Here is a 22,339-nt window from a genome sequence, read left to right on the forward strand (position 1 = left end):
GGCAGACTCAGGAAAGAAGAAAAAAAAAGGGAATTGAGAATTTGCCCCAAACCTGGTGTAGAAACACGCAGTATAATTCTTGCATCATTACATCTACCCGCTCCACTTTTCACATGAAATGAGAAGGAAAGGCCCTACCACAGATGACAATCTTCCTTAATCTATGATTTCATTTATTGAAGAATTGTGAGTCATCCTGAGTTACACATTTGTTGCCAAATTGACTAGAATATAGGTGAAACGTTAGCTCCCACTTAAGCAACTCCAGTCTGATTAAAATAACAGAATGCACGATGCAGTGAAGAAAAAAAAAAAAAAACCCCTTCACATATGATGCTGGAGTCCTTGAGAGGAGAAAGAAGAAAGTTGTTTACAATGACTGCAAAGGCACTGTTTCCATCAGGGTTTCCTTTTTAATTTCGGCGCAGGTGTTCAAGCACTACTGGTCCTGGCGTTCCGTTGACTCACAGAATTGGAGGTCCCAAGGAGGTTAAAACAGGTGAGAAGGAGAAGAGGAAGACCTGAGGGGTGAGCAACCAGCAGCTCCTGTCAAATCAGCAGTAGACAGCAGCAAGCAACTCCACCGCTTTAACCCTTCATTGCCTTTGCAAGAAGAAACCTTAAGAAAATTTAGCTGGGAGCTAACAATGGAGGGAAAAAAAGATGGAAGAGAAAAAACCAAAAAGCTTTGAAAAGGTCTCGTCCCAAACTTGTGCTCCCTTACAGGAAATAGATCTCATGGAACAAGCCCACAAATGTTAATAAACTTTACTAAAATTACCAACAGCTTGGTGAAATAGTAGGAGGGAGGAGAGAAGAAAGGGAGACAGCAGAATCAGAGTTTCAGTAGAAAAAGACAGTTTAATAATGTCTAGCAAAGGTCTTCTGGGGCAAGATGTATCAAAAACAACATTTGCTGAGTTCTTCCTGTTTGGAAGATGCCCCCACGTGTACAATTTCATTTGCTCCCCACGAACAGCTGTACGGTGACCAGTGCTGTCTGCAAGTGAGGAAAAGGCAGGGGGAACGTCAGCTGCGCAAGGTCACACAACTCAGGAAAGCAGTCTGTCCTACCTTCAGTTTTACAAATCTATCTTCCCACCACACATCTTATTTCGCCACTTGAGAATTCCCCAAACTTAAAAAAAATAAAATAAAATTAGGCTACCATGGAGAAGATGTAAGTTAAAATTTGAGAAAAGAAAACTTAGAATTCATTACTCACACCATCGGTATTCTTATATTTGATTTTACACAAATGTCAAAAGATAGAAAGGGATGTTATTTTTTTCAATACAAATGACCAGGGGTTCTTCCTTTGAGAAAGTATAGATAGAAAGTGTGTCATGTGTCATTCTTTCTATAGATAGAAAGAATCTCCAATCTTCCTTGGAGATTTCAGTTTTTTAACAGCTTCTGTGTCTAGGGACAGTTAACAGCGTGTTGTCCCTCGGTGCTGGGACTCCAAGGAAAGAGACAGGGACATTTCTTTGTTTCTCTCGCAGAGCGCCCCCACACGCCAAGGTGTTTTAGATGACTAGCTAATTACATACTCATTTATAACCAATCATAATCCTGACCAGATATAGTTATTAAACGAGAGANTGAAACACACCCAGCCTCTCTGTCAACATTTCATCACCCGAGATTTCAGTTTTTTAACAGCTTCTGTGTCTAGGGACAGTTAACAGCGTGTTGTCCCTCGGTGCTGGGACTCCAAGGAAAGAGACAGGGACATTTCTTTGTTTCTCTCGCAGAGCGCCCCCACACACCAAGGTGTTTTAGATGACTAGCTAATTACATACTCATTTATAACCAATCATAATCCTGACCAGATATAGTTATTAAACGAGAGAAAATTTTTGTCAGTGTTAACATACACAAAAGGCAAGTCACCTAAAAAGAGTTTCTAAATTTAAAGGCTAGAAGAGGTCCTGGCTAGACATGAAAACGCACTTTCAAAATAACCCTGTCCTAAGGGAAATCCCATATAAAATAGAAATGTATTACTTTAGGAAATTACTTCAGTTATTCTTGTTATTTTTGACCTCATGGCAAAAGGAACAGCTCTAACTCAGTCGGTCAGACAAGCCAAACAATGACTCCATTTCCCATGGACAACCGCCCTCCTCCCCAGGGTTGAACACACACCACCGTACAGTCACGCCTTCCAAGAAACACAGAGGACAAGTTACTCTGTTAATCAGCTGCCTGAAAGACAAGGCAAAGGTACAGAGAAAAACTCTTCAAAACAACAACAAACCCCCCCCCACTTTTTAAAACACTCCCTCCAGTTCAATGTTGGCATTCACACATCCCCCAAAAGCTAAATCTGGTTTTGTTCATTTATTTTTTAAAAGATTTTATTCATTTATTTTTAGAGAGAGGAGAGGAAAGGGAGAAAGAGAGGAAGAGAAATATCATTGCATCATTGCCTCTTATACTCCCCCTACTGGGGACCTGGCCCGCAACCCAGGCATGTGCCCTGCCTGGGAATCGAACCAGCAACCCTTTGGTTCACAGGCCGGTGTTCAATCCACTGAGCCACACCAGCCAGGGCTGGTTTTGTTCATTTAGAGACCACTATTTTGGAACTTGTATTTGATCACGGCACTCAATAATTACTAAATTCAAATTTAATCATTTTATTTAATCATTTTATTCAGCCCCACCAGCCAGGGCTGGTTTTGTTCATTTAGAGACCACTATTTTACTTGATAAAATAGTGGTCTCTAAATGAGAGAATCTCATTTAGTATTTGATCACGGCACTCAAGAATGACTAAATTCAAACTTAATCATTGTATTCAATCTGATACTCTAAAAAAAAATTTAAGGAAGTACAACACAACTGTGTTTACCTCAGGTCAAGTGTCAGAATTTGTTTTGGAAGAGTCGTTACCCCCCAAAATATGTGGAAGACAACGGAGGGGGGAGGAAGAAGTGCCCCTGTCCCAGGGAGATGTCGCCCGCGGGGCATGCCATGTGCAGGAATGGCCGACTGCACGGGGACACTATTTCCTAGCCCGGCAGTAAGAGGAGGGACTTTGGAGCCAGTCTGCCTCAGGCAAGTTACAGAACCTTTCTGTTCCCTCATGTCCTGCCTGGAAGACGGGAACAAAAATACTAGAGGCAAATAGTAAAAGAGTGCTGTTATGAAGAATAAATTGAGTTATTACATGTAAAATATGTTGCATAGAGCCTATGACACTAAGTCCCACAAGTGTGGTTATTCTACTTTCTTATTATCACCATTACATGTCTGCTGTACTTAAAAAAGAGATATTTAAATCAGCCTGTAAGGGTACATGAGATAAAATAAAGTCACTGAAATTCTGACTTTCGTTTGAGCTGAAATAAAACACCTTTGCTTCAAAACCAAACCACTGTGTTCCCTCTGATGTTTCCTATCAGGACGATGATGAGGCAGAAAGAGAGAAGAGTTTTCTTTTCTCTGTAAGTGGAGAAGGTAGGGAGTGTCCCCAGAAGCCAAGACTACAGGAGTTACTGAGCATCCGAGTGCCAAACTGTTCTACGGAGCAGTACTTTATAAAGGTCAGCGTGGGGCTGGGAACACAGACCGAAGGGTCTGCCTTGGGAAACAGAAGAAAAAGGCCTCTCCATCTGAGGCAAAGGGAAAGAAGTAATGTAAGACAGATATATTTATAGATTTTTTTTCCTGGCCAATCCCCAAGTGCCTAATTGGAACCGAACTTCTAGTGTCCTGAACTATCCCCACCCAGAAGGCGGGAATCCCAGTGCGAGGCACTGGGATAAAGAGCATTTATCTGGCTCTCACATGCGTGACTCTGGGAGAGACGCCCAGCCTCCACGACGGCCTCTTCACAGTCTCTTCCCTCACCTCTCCCTCCGTGACTGCTCTACCACAGTCGACACGAGTCGAATTGTTACGTTCAACCTACACTCTACACCTGGCTGCCTCGGCGTCCTTGATCCTGCCGCCCTCAGCACTCCGATGACACGCACAGCATCCACTGATCGCCAGTTATCTGGGTATCTGTTGTACAAGACTCTTGGAGCAAGGCATCTCCTATTTCTTTGGATTTCCTACAGGTCCTTGGCCTTAGCATTCAACAAGTTGCTCCTGTGTGAATACACAGATAGCCATCTCGATCTCGGTCTGAAAAGAATCTTTTCAGATCTTCTCAGGACTAGAACTAACGAGTGCAGGCCATCTAGATTCAGAAGCTCCTTTACTCATAACTTCAAACAACCCACGGGTTTTCCTATGCAGAGATAAGGACTAGAGGAAAAGGGCCTCTACCTACTCAGCTCACTACAAACAAATGACGTGAGGAGTCAGACCTTATCAATAAATAGGAATAGCGGAAATTAACCAACAAGTGGAAGACCTTCTCTGCCTACCCTGAACGCTTTTTTTGAAACATAAATGACAGTTTGTGTTGGTTCTGTAAGGTCATTCCACTGAGAAGATTGTATTTATAACCTCACGCAAAGACTACTCAAGTGTCACAGAAAACTGTCAGCTAACTAAAAATCAGTCTTGTTGAAGTTCTTCCTGTGTGCCTCTGCTTCCAAAATACTCTCCGTGCATCCAACATTGTAAGTGCCCATCACATGTGAGACAGTGTAGCAGGTCCCAGTGCACGAAAACAAGGCATAGGCAGCAGAGTCCCCTGTGTGCAGGACACACAGTTAACACCATGGTGCCACGCTCTGTGCTCCAGTGTCGGGGAGGAGAAGAGCACACAGGAGGCTGAGTGAGTGAAGGGCACAGCACAGGGCGGAGCAGCACACATGCAAAGGGTCTTGAAGAACGAAAGAGCGCCCAGGTAGGCTCCCAGGATGCATTTCAGGCAGAAAGGACCAATGAGCTAGTGCAGCAATGCATCTGAATGGAAACAAGGAATCTGGTGTGGGTGGCGGCTGTACTGGAGACTGGAACGGTGCAGCTGGTGGGGCCATACATGCAGCCTCGGAAGCCGACTGTAAAGTCCATGTACACCACACCACCAAGTTTAAAAACTGAAGAGCTATTTCATTTGCTCTCAGCAAAAATCCGTAACCTGAGATAAAGCAGTCGTTCTCAAGGTACGGTCTGCAGAACCGTGGGGTTCCAGAGACCTTCTCAGGGCATCTGTAGGGGTCACAACTATTTTGACAGTAATGCTAAGATGTTATTGGCCCTTTGTGCTGTTTTGACCTCTGCACTCTCAGGCCTTAGCATGAATCAAGTATTAGCCAAGGGAACTAATAGGCATATTCTTCACTGCCACACACTCACCATTGGAGACAAAAACATCTTCACATAGAATGTCCTTGATGACGCTGTAAAGATGAACTTCATTGTATTTCAACTTTTAGGGAGACATCTTTTTAATACCCTGTGAAAAGGGGGAAGGAGTGACAAAACACTTCTGCACATGAGGTTCCATAGTCACCTTGAGGAGAATCACCTGAGCAAGTGTTTTAGTTGTAAGCTGAGCAGCTGATTTTTCATGGAACACTCTAACTTGAACGGAGGAGTGACCAGCAAACGGTGCTTATTCAGAACTTGGGTAGTTTCTTAAAAAGGAACAAAGTGAACCTGTCTTTTACGATCAACAACTGGCAGTGTTTCTCACTGATGGTAAAATTTAGACTTTCAAGTGAAAATGAGAATTTTGGAAAACCTGTATTTGCCACTGTGAACTTGCTGATTTACCAAAACAATAAAGACATTTCTGACTAGACTGGCGGCGATCTTCACAAATGAGATTTTCTGATATTGCAGGATTTAAAAAATCCAATATTTGGAAGAGCTGCATTACTCAAGACATCAATATTTCCTAAATGACTGACATATGATGTTAGAAAATCAGGCATGGATGAAAGATCCATTCAAAGTACAAGAAAGACCCACGGACTTCCGTGTACCCGAGTATAAAAAGTTCAATGATACGCTTTCCAATTCCACACTGCAAATAACTCTGAAGAGCCTACCATTGGTGGATTCTGATCTAGGACTGAAACATCACAATTATCTGAGAAAACCATTAAAATATTCTTCCTTTTTTCCAAGCATGTATTTGTCTTAGGCTGGATTTTCTTCACATACTTCAGCGAAGACAAATGCAATAGGTTGACTCCATAAGGCCTTAAGAATCTGTTTTCCATTAAGAAAGAAGTTAGAGTAAAACAACGCCACTCTCTAATTTTGTTATGAAAAAGTAATTGTTCACAAAAAATGCTCTTTCTAGTAACAAGCAATGGGTTTATTACTGTTTTTATAGATGAGTTAATGTTTTTTAAATGTCTCAGTTTTCATTTCTACTGGTGGTGCATATTCGTAGATACACTCCACAGAAACAAAAGTTCTCTGGAATTCCTAAAAACTTTAGAAGTATAAAGGGATCTGGGGACCAAACAATTTGAGAACTGCTGGGTTGTTAGGTAGAAAGAGATTACTGATGAGGACACCAATGAATTAAGGGGAGAGAACACAGGGCACGAACCCCTCACATCAGAGTTGAAGGAGGTAAGTTAAATACGACAGGAAAAGGCTGGGGCAGGGAGAAGGGGGCCACTGGATCTGGGACGAAGGCTCTCTCTCGAAGAGGCTGCGGTGATGAAAGCCAGGGCTTTTACTTACAAAGTAAGTAAGTAAAAGTGAGGCCCAAACAATCTCACAATGTTTTGCGTGAGGCTGATGAATGAGGAGTACCTACGGCAGGAATGAAAGCGAAGATAGTTTTCTGAGGGGAGAGGGACTAAAATTCTTTAAGAAAAGACTATTTCCACAATCTCTGTGCAAATGAATGTAGCTGAAAGGCACTTCCTAAGAGACCAGAGGGCTGAATATGTCCCACTCCATTTGTGAGAGGCTGGGGCACACGACCACAGGTAAGCTGACCCAAGGGATTCTTTAACGCAACTTCCCGCACTACTAGCAGGACTGGTGTCCACCGATGCTCATCCCCATCCAAGAGCAGTCAGTGACGGCCACCAGGACGCTTCTCACGCACCCCGTGGAGGAAACAATTTGTTCAGTGCTTAATAAGCCAGCCAAGCGCATAGATATTTTAGAAATGTTCCACAGCACGGATTTCCAAGTCACAGCTCCAACACTTAAGGTTCTACCTTCAACCACCGGAACACTCTGCCCTCCCCCGAGGGTTCGCGTGTTCCAAGGTTCCACGGAGAGAAAATGCTCTAATCTCATTACAAGGTGGTGTCCTCCTGGGGCAGCTAACATGGAGACTCACAGGCCACCGGGAGGGAGGCTGAACAGAGGGCAGAAGACTTCGTACACTCTCTATTTCCCTAGCAGAGTGGAGGTCTCTCTCAGCTCAGCTACTCCTTGTGGTCAGCAGAGTTTATTTGCTTTGGGCAAGGAGGAATAATATGTTTCTTTTACAAGCTTGGCTTGTTAAACTGTAAAAATAAATGGCATGCATTTGTCAGATGTTTTAATTACTGTTTGTTTATTAAAAAAAACCTCCTAAAGGGCCCTTCGTTTTATGAAAATAAATGCAGATATTGAAAGTCCTGTCTTTCACATCAACAATGGTCTAGCAGCGCCCCCGTCTAGCAGTGGCTGTTGAAACTTCCTGAGTGGTCATGTGTATTTCCAAGCAATTGGAAATTGCTTTTTAAAATATCTCAAATGTCTACTTTTTCACATATACAGAGATTTGTATAACTATCTTCCTGTACTGTACTACATTAGTTACGTGATAAAATCCTTTTCACAGGAAGAAGAGTCCACTAGCCCTTTCTCCCTGTATTAAAATCTCATTTTATGAACAGTCTCATCTTCCCCACTCTGTGCTGGGCAGTAAGTTGCAAAAACTTAAACGAACAACGGCTGGAAGCAGAGTCAGACAACTCGGGTCTGTCACAGCTGGGCTTTCTATGCTTTCACAACGTGGTGACTTGCAGATGCCGTGTACAGACTTATTTTTAGGTACCCGCTGCTTCCCTAACCCCACCAACTTCCCTCTTCTCTCTGGTACCTCCCTTCTTCCTGCTCCAAGCTCCCACTACCTAGAGCTTTAAGGAGGAAGAACAGAGGCAACTTTTCACATCATCAGGAAAGCTGCCATGTTTACCCACTAACAAATGGCTGGTATTAGATAACACACAGAGTAAGTCCAGGCTTTAAAGAACATCGGGCTGATTCAGAGATCATATTCTTAAACGGGTATGCATTACTTTGCTTTCTGTTTAACCCACTCCTTGCCAGAGAGCCATGCCAAGGAACAGACAGACACAGGACAATGCAGACACTGCCCCTAACAGGAATAAAACAGAGATAAGAAAACACGGCATTACTGAGCACGGATGAGCTTGCACCCCTTCCTCTCTTCCAGGGACTGTGAGCAGATACCGATGGCTGTGCACTTGTGACACTACGCAGGAGCTGCCAATCGTCTGAACTCACCAAGGACCAGCACCTCCTAGGCTTTTTCGAGGAAGCCTGGGGGATGAGGAGGGCTGGAGAAGGGTGTGTGCCAGGGGGAAAGCGTTTCTCAAAGTCTACAGGACACGGTCTTTTTAACTTAAAAAGCAGACCTGAGAGCACTGTACACCTCATATTATATGCCAATCTTTAAATAGTATTACTTCTCACAGGTTCAGCTGCTCCTTTTAATATGTTTAGCTGCAACAGCAATTGCATTAAAGTTCCATGCCAGGAAAGCCAGAATTTAAGTCCTTTTTCTGAGTCAAGGAGGAAAGAACAGTCTCAGACAAGGGGAAAAACAACCCACGGAGCCTGATGTGAAGCAGACGCGGCACCAGGGTTCGGCGCTGTGAGGGAGCAGGGCCAGAGCTCTGTTCTCCTCCCCCGGACGATCCCCTTAGGGAGCCCTGATGACTCCTAGGAAGGAACACAGCCTACTGTGCTGTGTGTGATGGCGACCGGGCCGGCAACTGCTCCGTAGCAACACACTCATGACACACGCACCAGTTTCTGGAACTGGAATAAAAAGATCAACTTCCTCTTTCAAGGCCAGCAATGCTATCTATCGCCAGGGGCAAATCCCTTGAGTGGAACGTTTAGTAATCCCCCAAGGCCTCACGGTGGGATGCCACCCAAAGTAAACAGCAAAGAGAACACTGGTATCAATAGGCCTAAACAATAGGTCATTGCTCTGAAGATCCCAGGACACAGGTGTCAACTCCCAGCTCAGTTCTTTGTCTCTCTCGACAGGAAGACCTTCCTTAGGGATACACCTTGGTCATTTTGCTTTTCACGGCTTTCCTAGTTTCTATTACAATGTTCGGCACACGAACCAGCATACACCTGAAAAGTAAAGGCTTGGCTTACTTTTGGAAATGCACAACAGTAACTTCCACAGGCAGGGAGTCCATTCTAATAGCCTACTGTGTTTTGGAATCTTTGTTGTACGTGTTTAAAGTAAGGAACTCATGCATAGATGTACATGTGCTCTCTCCCCTGCTGACGAGTCAGTCTGTAGCTCCCATAATCCCTGGCCTCACAGGGTGGGTTAAGAGAAAACACTTCTCAGGCTCTTAGAACTAATGCCCTGATGCCCGCAAAGTGGTTACACACCATACGGAGGGCTGGTGCTTCCTCTCATGCACTCTCTTCCAGATGGGTCCAGGGCCTGGTCCAATCTCAAGGCCTGCAGCAGAGGCACCCTCAGAATAAACAGAAAGGGATGTGGTAGCAACCCTGAGTACCAGTGTGACCTGCCACAAATGGTTAATTTCTTCCCAGAATATTTTAACCATCACCCATCAAAAACCATTCATCCATAGACCCTTGAGAGGGGGCCTCATAATTCTGAGTTAATTTAAAATGAGATCAGAATCACACCTACTGCATATAAAATACCAGGCAGTATACCAAGGCTACTACAAGCATCCTTTGAGGTAGACATCATTATCCCGAATTTATAGATGAGAAAACTGAGCCTCCAAATGAACAGTTCCAAATGGCAGATCAAATGGCAGAACTGAGATTAAAACCTTGGTTTATTGGACTCCATGTTTTTATTACGCCTCATTTCTATCTCTGGCTATCAATATAATGAGATAAGAATGATCAAAAGTTCAATTGCTTAGGGTAAGAATTCACAAAGTGGGTAAAGAGGAAATGCACCTCAACATAATAAAGGCCATATACGATGAGCTTACAGCTAACATCAGACTCAATGATGAAAAGCTCAAAGTTTTTCCTCTAGATGAGGAATAAAGCAAGGATATTAAAACTACTCTTGCCAGTTTTAATGTGGTATTGAAAGTCCTGGCCCGAGCCATTAGGCAACAACAACAAAAAAATCTGTATTAGAAAGGAAGAAGTAAAATAGTCACTGTTTCCAGATGGTATGATATTATACATAGAAAACACGAAAAGATGCTATCAAAAAACCATTCGAATAAACAAATTAAATAGTTACAAGATATAAAACCGATACAGAAATATCTATTGCATTTATATACACTAATAATAAACCATTAGAAAGGAAAATTAAGAAAACAACCCCATTTACAATTGCATCAAAAAGAACAAAATACTTAGGAATAAATTTAATCAAGGAAGTGAAAGCCTTCCATATTGGAAAGTATAAGATATTAATGAAAGAAACTGAAAGCTATTCTGTGGTCCTGAATTGGAAAAAAAATAATGTTCTTTAAAAAGTCCATACTGCCCAAAGCAACATACAGTTTCAATGCAATCTCCATCAAAACACCAACGACATATTTCACAGAAATAGAACCAAAAAAATCCTAAAATTTGTATGGAACAATAAAAGACCTCAAATACCCTAAAAAGCAACCTTAAAGAAAAAAAAAAGAGCAAGTCTGGCTGTATTACACTCCCTGATTTCAAACTACATTACAAAGATATAGTAATTAAAACAGTGTGGTACTGGCATGAAAAATAAACACAGACATGAACAGAATAGAATAGAGAGACCAAAGATAAGCCCATGCATACATGATCAATTAATTAATGGCAAAGGAGCCAAGAACATGCAATGGGGAAAGTGTGGTCTCTTCAAATAAATGGTGTTGGTAAAAGTAAATGGCCACATGCAAAAGAGTTAAACTGTACCACTATTTTACACCATATTCAAAAATTAACTCGAAATTGGTTAAAGACTTCAACATAAAACTCCTAGAAGAAAAAAGAGGCAATACGCTCCCTGGCATGAGCGTTGACAATTTTTATTCTCACACCAAATGCAAAGCAACGAAAGCAAAAAGAAACAAGCGGGACTACATCAAACTAAAAAGCTTCTTTCGCACAGCAAGGAAAACCATCAAGAATGTGAACTGGAGAAAATAACTGCAAAGCAGATCCCCGATACGGGGCTAATATCCAACATGTATAAAGAACTCATAAAACTCAATCACAGCAACAAACAGCCCCAAACAGTCTGAAACAAAAAATAAGCAAAGATGTAAATAAGGGTTGTTCCAAAGAAGACATATAAATGGCCAATAGGTACATGCAAAGATGCTCTATGTCATTATTCATCAGGGAAATGCAAATCAAACCCACAATGAGATTATTACCTTACACCTGTTAGAATGGCTACTGTCAAAAAGACTAGAAAGAACAATTGTTGGTGAGGATATGGACAAAAGGAAACTCTTGTGCACTGTTGGTGGGAATGTAAATTGGTGTGGCCACTGTGGGAAACAGCACAGAGTTTCCTCAAAAAATTAAAAATAGAACGATCATATCACCCAGCAATTCCACTTCTGGGTATTTATCAAAAAAAACAAACAAACAAACAAACAAACCCTGAAACACTAACTCAAAAAGGTAGATGCACCCCCAGGTTCGTTGCAGCCTTATTCACAAGTCAAGATGTGGAAACAACCTAGGTGTCCATCCATGATGTATAGAGATACACAGACATATCTATACACAGGGTGGGGCAAAAGCAGGTTTACAGCTGTCCATATGGAAAATAACACAGTTTTAATAAATACTTTATTAATGCAAAAATAATTCTGTATAGTTTGCACATTCACAACGGTAAACCTACTTTTGGCCGTACCCTACATATCGCAGACAGATACGCACTCGGGAATATTGTGCAGCCACAAAAAAGTATGAGATCTTGCCATTTGCAACAACATGGGTGGACCTCAAGGGCATTATGCTATGTGGAATAAGTCAGACAAAGACAAATACTGTGTATGTGTGTCTCTGTGTTGCACATATATACCAAACTCACAGATACAGAGAACCAGTGGTTGTCACAGGCAGGGGTGAGGGAAAAAATGGCTGAACTGCTTTTTGTTTTGTTTAAATAATTTTTTTAAATGAACAAAGGTGAAATGAGTAGTGTAAAAAAATGGATGGAAAGAGTAACAAGAATCAGATTTGGTTCTTTTGTCCCAAAAGGAGGGAAAAGGGTACCTATATCCTTCCAAAATGAACCTATGACGTACAAGTAAGCAGTTTTTTTTAAGAAAAAAGTAGAGTATTAATAAAATTTATTTTAATACTCCAGAAAAAAAAAACACCTTGGAAGATGTTCATTACAAAGTGATTAGTTAAGAATTTGGCTGTTAAAGAAAGCAGAATTTCAAAAAGTTCCTCCTAATTGTCCTTTTGGTCCAATACATAAAAAATACATCCCAACATTTATGAACTTATTCCAATCAGTTTAGAATCATACACTGATCAAAACTTAAAATCTGTAAGGAACTTTAGAGATTACCTAGCCACTATTGAAGAAAAAATAGAACTAGAGAAATTAAACAGCTCAAGGTCACTTAAAAATACATAGCCAGAAGATTAAATTACACACTTACATACATTACCTACAGACATTTTTACACTAAGGTTACAGTCTTTCTGCTTGTGGCTTTATGGTCTGGTATTCTTCTTCAGACACTCCTATTTTGCAACTATCTCCTCCAGAAGAGTATGTGAAGAAACTTTCTGGAAACTCCATTTCAGAGGAGACATAGAGAAAGAGGATCTCCAAAAAACTGGTATGAAAAAGTTGAGGAGTAAGTTTCCCTGTGGCTGAGTTAGCTCTAGCTTTGGACGCCAAACGGATAATTAGGGACAGTCTTACTGGCAACTCACAGAGAGCTCCATGTGTCTTTTCCTAGGTGACACATACACCCCACAACTATGCACATAAATATGACAGCAGGGACATTTTCAAAAGGACTTTAAAAAAAAAACACCTGAAAACGGTTAAATAAAGGGGTGGGGCATGTGAGCTGTTGTGAACAGCAGTGCTGTGGCTTGTCAGTGAGCTACCAAACGGCGGAGGAGCTGCCATATTTTCCCCCAGCAGCTGAGCTGAAAGAGCGCCCGAAACAAAAGCTTTTATCCAGACTCTTGGTCTAGGGATGAAAATGCAAGCTCGCCCCCTGGAGACAAGAGAAAGGAAACACAGTGTTCCCCTAAAAACAGTAAAAGTGTAGAGAGAATTAAGACGAGGACAACTAGAAACTGTCCAATCCTGCATTTCCTACAACCCTGAAGAGACATATATTAATCTTGTTGTAAAAATAATTAAGAATAGAAGTTCAGTTACTTTGTTTGGCTGAGCAGGATTCTTGATTGACGAGCATGCTTTCTTAAATGAAGAGGAGATTTTCCCAGTAACCTAATACTCACTCAACATATGAGATACTAGGGTTAAGCTTGAACATATTTGCTCCTGCGTATTTGGCGGCTAGGACCATGGGCACCCTGACAAGATAAACTGGCTTGCTGAATCGTCTATAATTGACTATTCCACATGGCTAATAAGCTTATGCAATGAGCATTTGGAAAAGGAATTATTGCAGAGATACCTCAATGAACTGATAACCCAGGGAGGCAAGTTCCCTCCAATGAACTTGGCCACAAACTGAAGAGAAGGTTCACGCAGGGACACGGAGCACGCTGGTCTGTAGCGTGAGGTAGAGAGGCAGGAGTCAGAATCCGTTTCCGCCACCACAGAGCCTACTACTCCCAAGGTGAATGATCCACAGAGGCTTCTCTTCAGGACTAAAGGGTTCAAGGGCATCTCTATACCTAGTCATATCGTTCTTTAAAAAATGAAAAGGCAGATCTAGAAAATCAGTCATTTCTGCACCAAAAACAAACTCTTTAGACAAATACCATCTTGGTGGTATTTCACTGAAGGTAAATAGATCATAATAAAAACACGAGAATTATTTTAAAGTGAATTAGCTTTGGTCAAAATGTCCAACAGAATTTCTCCAACTACCAGTGCATCAGAGGGTAATGTAATGGCTTTCGAATCTTGGTGTGAATAAGCATCAGCCAGGGGTATTTGTTGAAAATGCCGAAACCCACCCAAGTGAACTGGATGCCCCGGAAGTGTAACCTCAGGACAACTGGTCTTAAAACCATCCTATATACAGTGGAAACATCACTGACATAGAAGTGAGGTTCTAGTCTAGTTTTACAGAGTTAAGTTAGGGAAACGAGGCAAGTCATTTAAGCATGCTCCATTCATTTCTCTGCTTTAAAGTAAAGGTGTTGAACTTCAGATAATCTTCTAGGTTCATTGAAATTCTAAACATCTCAGAGGTAAAACAAGCTTCAAGTATACCATCTTAAGTTAAGGTCTGATGCTACTCCTGAAGCTTTTATAATAATGTCAAACAGCCCTGGCTGGTATGGCTCAGTGGATTAAGTGCCAGCCTGCAAACCAAAGGGTTGCTGGTTCGATTCCCAGTCAGGGCACATGCCTGGGTTGCAGGCCAGGTCCCCAGTAGGGGGCACACAACAGGCAACCACACAGTGATGTTTCTGTCTCTCTTTTTCTCCTTCCCTTCTCCTGTCTAAAAATAAATACATGAAATCTTTAAAAAAAACTTTAAAAAGTAATAATGTTCAAGAAGCAGAAATTGAGTCTTGATTGTTTCAGGAACCACCACATGCCACCGATGACTTAAATGACTGGAAAGAATACTGGCATCTGAGTTATGACACTAATTAATAATAATGATGATAAGCTGTACTTACTTCGTGCCAAGCTCTGTTCTAAGTGCTTGACATACACTAACTCACCGAGGGGGTAAAAAGACAGCAGAGGCAATCTGAGAATCTCGAAACCAGTGATAATGTTGAATATAAAATTGTAACTTAATATTAACCCTGTGGCAATACTTAATAACAAACCACAACCATAAAATGCTGACAGAATGACTAATGGGAATGGACCACATTGTGCGTGAACTAAATAACCTGGGCTCCTAAACTGTGAACAACTTTCAACCTAGTGAAGAAATATCAGTTAGGACCATCTATCCCCCATGGAGAAACCTGCAGCAGTTAATGCATAAGTGTGTCTTCTCTGAAAATATAAGCAAGCATGAATCCTGATACTGCCCAACTCCTTCATCCATCACAGTTTTGAGCATTATTAACCTCTAAAGCTAGGGCTTATTTACAGCACAACATGGCAAGTAGTTTAAGGAATAAAAAATCGCTCCTCAGTTCTTGTGACAGATGTTGGACTGCTAAAGAACACAGGAACCCAAATGTGTTTTTCTTTAAATATTTAGGTATGCCACACTCAACAGAGGTCCTTACACACTGCCAATAAATAAATATATTTAGAGAAGGTTAACAAGCAGGAAGACTCCTAAAAGAATATAAGATTCTTTATTTACATCTACTAGAAAACTGTCATAAATGCATCACTGTTTTAAGTGTTCAAGAGAGCAGCAAGGCGGGGAGAGGTACGAATTCTTTCCATTTTACCTTTGAAGAGGATGACTCAGAGAAACAATGATTCAGTGAAGCAACGACTGGCCTATTCCCAAGGCCAACACAGGGACTGGGCATGTGTCAGAAAGATTGGATTAAATAATATTATACAAATGCTGCTCCACCCTCGGTTACAACTGCAAGCTCCAGCAACCCTCTTCCGACCGCACACACAGATTCCAGAGGTCAAAGCCAGAAGATAAATAGAGATGAGGGCACTGAACTTTGGAGAAGCTGAGTTGAAAATCCAGTTTGGAGAGACAGGGAACTGGAACTCTCTGCCTGCTGACTTGCACTTGGTAACTAGAGCCCCCACTGCAAAACCAGCACCACAATTTAGAAACAAGTCTCCTTGCTGCTTCTTTCTTTTCACCCACTGGTGCACGCAGTATCCTCCAGGCCAGGGGCCCACCAATTACGGCCAGGGGCCCACCACCTGTTTTTGTACAGCCCATGAAAACACCTAAAAGTAGATGTTGCATTTTTAAATGACTGGAAAAAAGTTATCCAAAGGAGTATTTCATCACACAGGACGTTCTATGAAATCCAAATTTCAGTGTCTACAAATAAAGTTTTATTGGGACACGATCACATTTATATACAGCCTATGGCTGCATTCACATGGTAACAGCAAAGACGACTACTTGTAACAGAAACTGTATGACTATGCCCCAAAAAGCCTAAAATATTTACGCTCTGCCCCTTACAAAAAGAGTTTGCAGGCCTCTCTCTCCTGACCTAGTGAAAACCTGCACAGTGCATCTGGCGCCTGAAGAGTTACACGGGGAGGAGAGAGAAAGCGGAAAGCAGGAAGAAACTAAAGCATGTGTCCAGGCCTCGTCCTTTCGGCTGGGAGCCAACAGGGCAAGTCTGGGAAAGCAACAGGCAGGGGAGGTAAGTGGTCAGATTTCACACCATTACAACGCTGTGAACACAGAAATCTCCACTATTCAGACCTGGCGATCTCCAAGAACTAAAAATTCCCCCACATACTGCTTTCTCCAATGATACAAAGTGGCAGCAGACACAAAGCTCGAGGCAGGGGTATCCCCCATCGTCGAGTTCCAATGTTCTCACCTACCGCCACCGGCTCAGAGCCCGGGGTGAGAGTCAAGAGGAAATGTGCCCTGTTGTGTAAGTCCTAGGTTAGAAACCAAGCCCTGGGCTCTCACTGTAGCTGGGACTCATCTGGGGCTAGCCCTGTGCCTCTCTGAATGTCTCCTTCTTTTATCTATAAAATGGGGCAGGCTGACCGACCAGGCCAGGAGTACTCTCTCTCTCTCAACGCCTACAACGAGAGGAAAAAAGAGAACAGGGAAGACCCAAGGGACTTTTTATTTTAAAAAAGGTTTTGTTTTCTTCTTTGTAATAGACGAGATGCAGTTATGATAGCAACCTCTCTCCTCGGAAAGCAAAGGGTCCGTGGCTGGGCACCGGCTGTACCCAGTGACACTAACCCCCGCCACATGTAGGCGGAGGGCTGAGAAACAGAGGCACTTGAATTCAAGGATGTGAGTTTGTTCCTTGTCTTTTTTCAGGGGCTTCTGGAAACAAAGACACATGTCCCCATGCAGGGTGTGTTCTCTTTTCTTGCCCTAGCAGCAAAAGCAACATTTGTCTGAATAATGCCTGCTCTCCAAGTAGCCGCCCAGACATTAGTCATGAGCGGCATCTGTAACCAGGAGTGGGTCGCAGCAGGTAGCGCTGCCCTGCCGCTGCGCTCCAATAAAATGGGGCTAGAATCACAGCTCACGTCCGTGAACCAGTTTGGGAGGGTACGGTGCTATTTACCTAGAGGTGTAACTTTAAGAAAATATACCACTCAGCTCTCTGAGGAAAAAAAAACAGTGCACCATCTAGTCTAGACAAGGGAAACTGACTTTTTGAGAGGCAATATGATTTAGTGCAGTAAATTGATTTTCAGCTTCTAAAAAGCTTTTTTTTTAACCAGCGTGAAATCTAAAAAGGAAAACAATGTTTCTCTCTACAAGTTTCCTTGCTTTAAAAGAGAGGTAATTTCAAGAAACTTAAGAAAACCGTTTTTTAAAAACTTACTGAATATATTAAATACAGAACCACCATATGATGTAAGAAATCCACTACTAGGTATATGAAAACGTATTTCCATATAAACTTCTTTACAGGTATTCAAACCAATATTATTCGCAATGGCCAAAAAACAATCCAAATGTACAAAACAATGTGACATATTTAGGCAATGGAATATTAGTTAATGATAATAAGAAATGAAACACTGATCAATGTCCCAACACGGGTAAACCTGGACACATTATGCCGAGAGAAAGAAACCAGTCACCGACAGCCACATACTGTCAAACTCCACTTATGTGCAGTTCCACCGCAGACGAATCCACAGAAACAGACTAGCGACCACCAGGAGCTAGGGGGCAGGAGCAGTGAACTGGAAACAAAGGTGGGGTTTCTTTTGTGGGGTGATGGTGTGTCCTAAAATGAGACAGCAATGACAGCTGCACGACTCCATAAATCTATTAAAAAGTTAACTGGAAGGGTATATTTTATGATATGTGAATTACATCTCAATAAAGCTGTGAGGGGAAAAAACCAACTAAGCATTTTTGCCATCATTAAATAGGACACCCTTCGCCTCGTACACAGATAATGTTGAACTGTAAGTTAAAATCTCATTTGTACTGGTATCAGTTTCTACGGAAAGGGAAAAAAAAGGGTCAGATCCCTCTGGTGGTAATTCTCATTTTGTGACACATTAAATCTGATGACAAACTCAAAGTCTTGTGATCACAGGGAACATCTTTTTCATTACAATCTCCTAAGGCTCCATTCAGAAAGACCCGCTATGGAACTCTGCCCTGTGGTGCACACCCTCTATGAAAGCCTAACCTGAACAACGTGCCCAGGTTTATATGTAATAAAACAAGCAAGAAGGGAAAAACCACTACTGTGAAAAAGAAATCCCCAAAACAAAAAAAAAGCAAGGACGTACATCAGATGCCCCAGACCAGGCTAACCATAGTCGCGCTGGCACAGACTTGAGGCCACTCACCGCCTGGGTCTTCGGGCCTTGCCTGGCCACCGCAGGCGTAGCGGCTGTGTCGCCTACAGCCACCTCTTCAGAAACCGAACTCCCTCTGGTGTCCCTCAGAAAATCCACTTCGTCATCAGCTTTGGCGTCTGGCATTTCTGAAGAGAACACGGGGGTTACAAAGTACAAATGAAGAATTGATCTCTGTGCCTATTTACACAATACGCTCCAGGTTTCGTGTATTCTGTTTGTTTTTGCTTCAGGGCTAAATGGAAAAAATAATGCTTTTGCTTTCAGGAACTGGTGTCATTTCTGACCTTTATCACATAGTTGTGTGGTTTCCCTAGCCTTCCTATGGGTCCTGTAGCTAAGGGAAGGTCCAATGCAATGCCTGCCAAACTGCCAATTTCACGGCTGACTTTTCATGACAAATCTGAACGTGGCGCTGAGTTACATGGAGAAAAGCACAGTCACAAGCTCCCAGGTAACAGAACGACAGCTGAAACTACTAGGTGGTCCATTTTGACCATCATCAAGGAGGCAAGAGATGTCTGCCTTTGTACGGGACGGGAAGGAAAGGACCACTGAGGATGAGATCAAGGCTGTGGGACCAGTCTTTCTTTAAAAAATACTGCATACACTCATTTACACAGAACTGCCAATGGTAAGACTGAATAGTCTAGTAAGTTATTTTTTGTTTCAACTTTTGTTTCTTCCCAAACCAAGACACAACCACAAAGTAGCAGTTCCTTTTTTCAAGAAAAAAAATTTTACATGTCTTCTTTAGAATTATGCTCAACACAGACCAAACAGTAGTGGTTCTTGTTACCTGACCACCATATGGTCAAGCCAATACAGGAAGGAAGTGATAAAGTAATGTCCGAAGCAAATTTAGGCTTTGGCATTTCTTGCAGGGGGACTGGTGACTTATCACTCAAAATTCACCTTGATAATACACTTACAAATGGAACTATTGTCTCAATTCCATGTGGAACCTTTTCTGTTATTAATGCCACTGCTCTGGCGGAGAAAACTGTCACCTACACCAAAAAGCAAAGAGGCAGCTTTCACCAAAGAATAAATTACGTGAAGATTCTGTTCTAAGAGCACATTCTGACATGTGCTCTTAGGTCAACATTAGATTTAGGAAAGTTACATTTCTATCATCAAACATTATCTTTCTTTGCTCTTATATAATCTCACTAGTAGTTTACAAACGGGCAAGAAAACCAAGGAGCCAAAATCTGTCCTAAAAAATGTGATTAAATTTTGAAAGTCTGACCAAGGGATACCCTGACCAAGCAATACCCTTGAAAGTATTCCTTGATGAAGATAATTCAAAGTGAGTCCAAGTATTTTTTTTTCACTGCTTTGACTTTCATTTTGTTTATTTGGGGATGTGACTTCTGGCACAACCTTGCTATCCTACACCCACTGACTGATAATACGTATGTTTGGCAAGCAGCAACCAGTCACAGTGGTCAACAGTGATTACCAAAACCTGATGGGTGCTGGCCACCTCTGCAGCCCGGCCTGCCTCAGACACTGACACCCAGCTGCCCAGGGCACTGCGATCAATGCTCTGATCAATGGGTGAAGGGCCACATGCCCCCTCTCTGACTGCAGGCTGTTTGCCCACTCCAGGGTCTCTCCAGGTTGGTCTACAGCAGTGTATAGAAAGAAGCAGAAGCCAGGGCCACGGGGCTCCTTCCAAACCAGCAATCAGAGTCATGTCTCTTCATTCACAACACAGGATGGTTATTTTATATTTAAAATATATAAAAATATATATATATTTTTGTTTTATATATATCATATATAAAAATATAACTTCCTAGAAAAATACCCTGTTGCTCTGAGATCACACTCAGGTGCTTTTCTCCAGGGCAATGTGCCCAGGGACTTTCCCCAATCCAGGCTACTTTTTGAAGAAAGCACAGATTTTCACCACTGGCTGTGAGACCATGAGCCCTGAGAACACATGACTCCTCTTGGCAGCAGGACGGAGAAGCCCACCCACGCGTTTCAACCAACCCCAAACCCAGAAATACGGCTGAAACGGCGTTCATCTCGTTTCCTTCCTAAAACCTTAAAATTCAAAAAAAACCCCATTTCTTAGCATCTTCACTGCCTTTACGCACTAATAACTATCAAAATCTGACATTCTCCCTAGTGCCTACCTTTGCTCCCAGGGCACTAGAGACACCAAGCTCACCCAGTTCTCACTTGCTCGGGTTAAGTCCTGATTACTAATTCCAGCCCATGTGGCCAGAGACGCAGAGCCCAAGTGAAAGGAACACAGCCAGGCATCAGCTTACAGCCCTTCCCATTCTTCGGAAATGTCAACCTGCCAGGGCCCCCAAAATAGACTTGTTGTTGTGTTTTATTTTAAAAATTAGAGACCTTCTCATTTAAATTCTGAGATAGCAGCCAACAGAGTTCTATCACTCACACTACAAAACGTTAATAAACTGAAATCGCCAAAAAACACTACCACAGGTTTCTTAAATCTCTCAGTTGGGGGGAGGGGGTGATTATATACGGTTAAAAAAAAAGATTAATCAGGGGAAATGGCAAACGTGTTTGCACGGCTCCATTTCCTCAGCAACTTCTTCTCCTGTTCTATTTGTTCAATTGTCTACACAACCCACCCCCACACTCTTAACCTGTACTACACATAAAGGGATTTCCAAAAATTAGCAGAAACACAAGCAAACAACAAAGACAAAACAGGCTAGTTCTTACCTACAAAAGCCCGGGGGCAAGCATGGAGCCAGGTCCTCGGTCTACACCTGGTAACAGGTGGTGGTAGCAGAGTGCGCCGACCTGACCTTGAAAGGCTTCAGGAGTTAAAACCAACCCTGGCTCCTGTTGCCGCTTCGGCCTCTGCCCCCAGCAACAAATTTTACTCAGAGAGCTGACTTCCACCGCGCAGTGGTGCTTTCTCTTTGCTCTGTCTGGACACGGCTACCCACAGATGGGACCGGCTGCTGTGTGAGCGATCAGCTCAGCGCAGCTGCTTCACCAAGATAAGCAGACACCGCGTCGGCCCTGTGACAGCAGCTTGCAGACTGGGCTGGGGCGGAAATCCTGCATCCTATCCCTGCACGGTGCAGGGTCCCGCATTCCCAGACTGCTGCCCCAGAGCAGCAGGCCACGGGATGGGAGGTCTGCTCCTCGAGCAGGAAAAGGAGGGCGTTCCCTTCCCCCAGCCCTCACCAATGACCTCATACCACCATTTGGGATGTCGGGCCACTGGCTTAGAAAGACACTCACAGCTATTCATGAAACCTCTCTGACTCTAAATTTGCTCAGCATGCAGACCAGGATGACACGGAGAAGAAGGAGTTTTGGGCTTGTAAGTAAAACACCCTTTTAGCACTGCTTTTGATGGCTCTAGAGAATAGGACTGAGCCACGAGAACTAAGGCACCTGCTCGATCCCTTCATCATTTCAGAGCCCCAGGGAGCGAGTGGACATGGTGCGGCAGGTCAGGAAGGCTGCAGCTGCTCCGGGGTGACAGAGGGGCTTTAACAGACCTCGGCAATCAAGCCAGGAGTCTGCACCAGGAAGCAAAATCGGTCTGACCCTGAGGGGATGTGCCTCTCCTGACTGTGGTGA

General features: G+C 42.7%; 1 protein-coding gene across 4 annotated transcripts in view; it reads right to left on the reverse strand.

Annotated features, from left to right (window-relative positions):
• Positions 1-22,339, reverse strand: part of AKAP13 (A-kinase anchoring protein 13) — a 226,398-nt gene that overhangs the window by 83,595 nt on the left and 120,464 nt on the right. For all 4 annotated transcript variants that reach the window (XM_037053671.1, XM_037053672.1, XM_037053670.1 and 1 more), the window contains one exon: positions 18,740-18,876. In XM_037053671.1, the coding sequence (XP_036909566.1) occupies positions 18,740-18,876 (137 nt within the window). The remainder of the gene's footprint in view (positions 1-18,739; positions 18,877-22,339) is intronic.

This window comes from Sturnira hondurensis, unplaced genomic scaffold, assembly GCF_014824575.4.
Source record: "Sturnira hondurensis isolate 20B ecotype Veracruz unplaced genomic scaffold, ASM1482457v3 Scaffold0007865, whole genome shotgun sequence".
Classification (NCBI taxonomy): domain Eukaryota; kingdom Metazoa; phylum Chordata; class Mammalia; order Chiroptera; family Phyllostomidae; genus Sturnira; species Sturnira hondurensis.